General features: G+C 32.2%; 1 protein-coding gene across 1 annotated transcript; it reads right to left on the bottom strand.

Annotated features, from left to right (window-relative positions):
* Positions 1–2598, bottom strand: LOC143070729 (uncharacterized). Its single transcript, XM_076244906.1, has 6 exons — positions 2445–2598; positions 2170–2275; positions 1217–1453; positions 819–904; positions 459–555; positions 1–173 (listed from the first exon to the last, which is right to left on the bottom strand). The coding sequence occupies exons 1-6, from the start codon at positions 2588–2590 to the stop codon at positions 111–113; spliced, it is 735 nt and encodes a 244-aa protein (XP_076101021.1). The 5' UTR covers positions 2591–2598; the 3' UTR covers positions 1–110.
* Positions 2599–5780: the final 3182 nt, after the last annotated feature.

The raw sequence follows: 5780 nt of genomic DNA, 5'->3' as shown, positions 1-5780 counted from the left end.
TAATTTAGCAATTTTATTGAATACTAATATAGACCTATATGAATACATTATTTAATATAAATTTCTCTCTCTCCCTCTCTTTTACACTGAACAGCTGTAAAAATGGATCTTTATATGTAAGATTTGTCTAGCTGCGGTAACTTCTTATCAAATCCTTTCTGGTTAAGAAATTCCTGTAAAAGAATCAAAACGGTCTGTTAATTCGAGGTGAAATATAAATTCAGCACAATGTCAAGATGACGTTTAATCCCATACAAATAAAAAAATATTGAAATTGTTTTGTTTTTCTCTCTCAATATTTAATAACCTTTCGTCAAACAAAACAAATATTGACTGAATATATTGAAAGGTCGTGCCATTATTTAGTTAACAAAAATGAAGTGCAAAAGCCTTCCTTATTTCAGAGTGGATTGGGTTTGATTATTGATTATTGATATCTTGTCATGTATCATACTCACCAGAGGAAGAGTAAAGTTGTATTTAGAGCTGAAATTCTCTTTCATGTTTTCTACATTTATAGAACAACGTTGTAGACCCACTTTATCGTACCAATACCTGTCAACAAAACGACCATTTTTAGATGTGTACATAAAACAGTAAAAAATTGATATGGCAAAGAGCTTAGCAGGAAAAAATGTCGAAAGCTAGCGAAAAATGTTGAATGTGAATTTTTATCTTCAGTCTGTTAAAATTCAGACTCAGTTTTTAAATCGCACTGACTTTGTCAAATTAGTTATCTTCTGAATAAAGATTAAAACAGTGTATATAGAGGCATGATTATCTGAATCAAAATAATAAAAACAGTCCTGTATACTTACTTTACATTTGTTTGTTTGAATGATGGACCTCTCGCCTTTTTGTCCACCAAATGAAATTTCAGATATTCCCACAGACTGCGTTCCAGCTGAAACATATGTAAATGTAGGTTATATTAAAATTCGATATACAAAGAATCTAAGAATTTGCGATACATGTATCAATATGTAGTAACAAATTGGTTTATATTTTTAAAAGTTGCAACATTCCTGGTTATTGTTGTTCTTTTTTCTACATTTTCCAAATATTATAACAGTTCTTCTCCCCTAAGAACATGTGCAATGTCCTAAAGATCTTTTATGACGGGATCTTATACATATTGTCCTACAATGGATAAAATCACGGTTTTACTTTAACAGTTTGAAAAAGATATATCCAGAAAAAAAAATTAATAATTTACCAGTTTTATTGCTGTTCTCGTCATGACTTCCTCGGCCAGCAATGTGTGGTATTTTAATTCTAGTCTTGATGCAATGTCTTTCTTCTGCTGGAAAAGTTCTTTCAGCTGTTTGATAGATTTCTCCTTTGCTTGTACTTGACAGTTGCTTAGCTTGTCAAACAAGTAATAAAAGTCGCATATGGCTACGTCGAGGCGTAATTTGTACTTTTCAACATCTCTTTGGACCAACCAGCTCAGCTGAAACGATAGACAAAACATTTCCTATAAATAGACTTTCAGGGAAAAACAAACACACCATACAGTGGATCATCTATCATTTCAATCCGACACAACTGCCAAGAAGAGTATAGAATTGTAATACTTTTGTTATATCTATTGCATATTGTAATATCATATTTTATGAAGTTTATATTCCATATACGTCTAACACATTACAATTTTCTATTCTTGAAGACCGTATGTTGACATTTTTATGAGTCTTTTATGCCATCCTACGATAGTAGAGGGGCATTATGTTTTTCTGGTCTGTGCCTCCGTTCGTTCGTCGTTTCGTCCGTTTTTTCCCGTATCAGGTTAAAGTTTTTGTTCAAGGTATATTGTTTGATGAAGTTGAAGTCCAATCAACTTGAAACTTACAACACATGTTCTCTATGATATGATTTTTCTAATTTTAATGCCAAATTAAAGTACTGACCCCAATTTCACGGTCCACTGAACATGTACTATGGACAAATTCTTGTTTTTATTACGATAACATAAACAAATAAAAATATGACAGTTTTTCTTGGATTGGAAAACAAGTGAATTATCACATTTACAAATTTCTCTGCCTTTGACTTTTATGTGTCGTTAGGTTGTCGTCTCATTGACTTGATTATTCATATTATGTTAATGTTTTATTTCATTATATTTTTTTCTTCCTTGGAGTAAACAATTCAACACTTTTTACTCACTTCTTGCTGTATCATTAATCTATTATACATTCTTTTATGCTGCTCTATACTTCTCTTCATTTCTCTAACCTTTGTGTGATATAGACTAACGTTTTTCTTTTCTAACCTGAATAATAAATTGAAAGTCCAAGATATATATATACATATAGTACAGTGGGAATGACATAATCAAAAGATCTAGTAAGCTTGCCTTATTTTCTGCAGTTAGAAAAAGTCGCGATATATAAAACCGCAAATTAACCGAAAAAAATAATTAGTATTTACAGCAAACTTACGTTATAGGTAAAGCAGACATTATTTCTTTAATATTCGGAATGCAAAACAAATCTGTTGTCTTCACTGTTGGAGTTTGCATAATTATTTCCTTTTTAGGTTTTCGTGCGATGCCTTTTATCTCCATTGTCGTTAAGAGGACGTTCATAGGGGGTCGATAACGTCATAATGTCAACGTCTTGTCGTTGGACGTTACATAAGAAGCAGATTGACGCTGTCATGATATGTATCAATAAATAAGAAAGAAATATTGTGTATGAATTCAAGTATTTATGCGTAAATATAAAAAATCAATAGAAAAGGGACAGACCTTTGTCAAACAAAATAAGGAGATGCAGTATAATTGCCGATGATACAACTATCCACCAGATATTGAAGACTGTGTTACTGTACAACCTTCAATATTGAGCAAATTAAAACCATACTATATACCAAGCTGTATAAATGACTTTTCCCCATGTAAAAGTAACAGTGATGTCTTCAACATATACATTGTAGCAAAACTCCCTTGTTTTATTAATTTGGTATTAACATTGTGTCATAGATCAAATGTATTCGTTCAGTGTATGTTCACTTGTTTTTCTAATATGTCTTTTAATTGGATTAAGCCATTTCAAATGATATTTTACAGTCCAATGTTTCGTGTTGAAGGCTGTTCTTCGACTCATAATGGTTTGCTTTTACAAATTGTGACTCTGAAGTTGCCTCATTGGCACTCATACCACATCTTCTTAAATATCTATTACCTCACTGCAAGTTCAAAACGCCACCAATATTATCACTTTGATATATAAGGAATTTTACAAAATACTGCAATGAATTGGCAGCCATACTTCAAAGCGTTGCTTTCTATTGGAAGTTGTGGAAAACAAAGCCGAAGAACGAACAAATAATTTCATACATTGCTAGTCATATTCCAATTCCAAAGAGTAATTCCTTCAGAAAGTTGTAGAAACTAATATCAAAGCACGAACTAGGCAAAACTAATAAACTACAGTAGAATTATACCTCATTATGTTAGTAATTAAAACGCAACAGTTTCATAAGTAATATTTTAACTATTGGCACGAAGCAATTAAAACACAGAACAAATAACCATTGTTTTATTGTAAAATAATGAACAAAATTTTAATACTGTTTTTAATGTTCTTTAAGTTAACTACACGTATAATGTTATTCCAATGAAAAATATAAACTAGGTAGGAAATTTTTATTAAAATCATAATCGAGGCACTTTTCATCAAATTACACTCGTTATAAGGATTTAGATCTTTTGTCGTTGTCCTTACAGATTTATGTCTCCAACCCAACGCTCACCAAGTCACAAATTTTCAATAAACATTGGTATTTCAAGAAGTATTCATCAAACTACTTTTAATCAAGAAAAGATCAAATGCTTTAGCCGGGAAAATGTCGGAACAATCATAAAAACGTGTTTCTTATAAACATTGTTTTTTAAGTATAAAAAAGAAGTCGAAGAGCTGTAACAGTGAAGAAGTCTTCAAGTTAGCACATTGTTTTACCCTTATCTTGAATCTACCTTTAAAATATACGTGATTGAAAGTACACATATTCTATTTACGATTTATATACGAACAACAAGATATAGAGAAATTAGAATGTAAAGATTGCACAAGAACCACAAGGTCAAGATAGATATAGTGAAATTACTTTCCTGTTTGTTTACTTTCATCATTGCTATAGTTTTGAGAACAATGAAGGAAACATATGTTTTGATTTTGATTGCTACATGCATTGTGCTACCATTAATTATACACACAGAAGCAGACACGTGTCAAAGACCAAACAGACTAGAGACATCGTTTGATTTTACAAGTCTTGATGGAACCTGGTATGTTGTTCGTGGACTGAACTCACAATTTGATTGCTACGATTGCCGTAATATTACTTTTCTACCTCTCTCTATACTTCCACAGGCCTTCATTGCTGAGGAACATTATATTTTAAAATTAAATGAATCAACCGTACATGTTGACGTCAAATCGAGTGTATCGCAGTGGAACGCTTCGACTCCTGGGATAGTTCGATTCTACAGTTCGGCTTCAGATGCTACCTTGGAATGGCGGGTCCTCGATTACGCTCAAAACAACACCTATGTGTATACATACTATTGTGGGACATATAACTGGGGATATCAATTCGAAGGATCAGTTGTCCTTTCTAGAACCACGTCAATATCGGACGAAATTGTGTCGAAACTTGACCACATTGCGACCTCATTAGGGTGGAATTGGAAAAGCTACTGCAAACCGGACTTAATTGATCAATGTGATTAGATCTACGAGGAACTAAACTGTGCATATGGTGACCTATATTTGCTAGCTTCTCATTTTTAAAAACTCTGGTGGAGAGTTGCCTCAATCATACCACATCTTATTATGTGTATATGAACGTTTTTAATTAAAAATACTAGACTTTTATTGACATTTGTTTTAACTTTATTTCACTAATCACAAAGTAAGACTTAACAAAGACAAACGGTACCTAGCAATTTGTGATAAAAAATAATATAGTCTTGTAATTTATTTTAACAACGTAAGAAAAAATCTGAAAACGTGTTGTGTTCTTAATCGTATTACTTAATTGGTCATTTGAAATTATGTTGTTGTTCTTTAAGATAAGTACACGTGATGTTATTTGAGTGAATAAAAAGTCTTCATGTTTTAGAACTAGATAGGAACTTGGTATGAAATTTCTATTAAATCTGATTGATTCAAATATGTGAAATTAAACCCGAAATTGATTGGCATAAAACCGCCAAACTACTGACATATCACCGCCGTAAAAGAGAGGCAATATATACGGACTCATTAGTCTAAAATAAACTGACAGCGCCATAATACAAAGAATATATAGGAACAGTTCTTACAACATGCCTCTTAAGTTCTTACAGGCATTTTTTTTATAGAAAAATATCGTAGAGCTGTAACTTTGAAATAGCTTCAAGTTAACACATGGTTTTACCATCTTAAATATAACATCTTAAATATAACCAGTGGCGTAGCTAGGCTATTTTCAAGTGTACGCCCAAACCTCATCGAGTGTTTTGAGGGTCCGTATCGGGTCCAGACTAAAGCAGCCACTTTGGTTCTGGGTACGTTCGCCCCCTCAAGAAAACGAGTTATGGAGAAAGAGATACCATTTATGTCACTAAAAAATCATCAATAGCAACATACTTTAGACTCTAATTTGTTTATCTCTTATGTTTAGTTTACTAGTATTTATATTGTGTTGATTTGGAATCTAATGGTCATTGGTTTAAGAGAAAAATTCCAAACCAGTGACTTTAATATGTGTAAAAAAGGAGCCGCACTCGA

The sequence above is a fragment of the Mytilus galloprovincialis genome, chromosome 4 (genome assembly GCF_965363235.1).
Source record: "Mytilus galloprovincialis chromosome 4, xbMytGall1.hap1.1, whole genome shotgun sequence".
Lineage (NCBI taxonomy): Eukaryota > Metazoa > Mollusca > Bivalvia > Mytilida > Mytilidae > Mytilus > Mytilus galloprovincialis.
This window is presented reverse-complemented; position numbering and strand designations above follow the sequence as displayed.

Coding starts and splice junctions, on each gene's coding strand:
- LOC143070729 (XM_076244906.1), bottom strand. CDS start 2,590: ATGAACGTCCTCTTAACGACAATGGAGATAAAAGGCATCGCACGAAAA. Junction 2,276..2,444: donor ATGTCTGCTTTACCTATAAC/GTAAGTTTGCTG, acceptor TTTATTATTCAG/GTTAGAAAAGAAAAACGTTA. Junction 1,454..2,169: donor GATTAATGATACAGCAAGAA/GTGAGTAAAAAG, acceptor CTATCGTTTCAG/CTGAGCTGGTTGGTCCAAAG.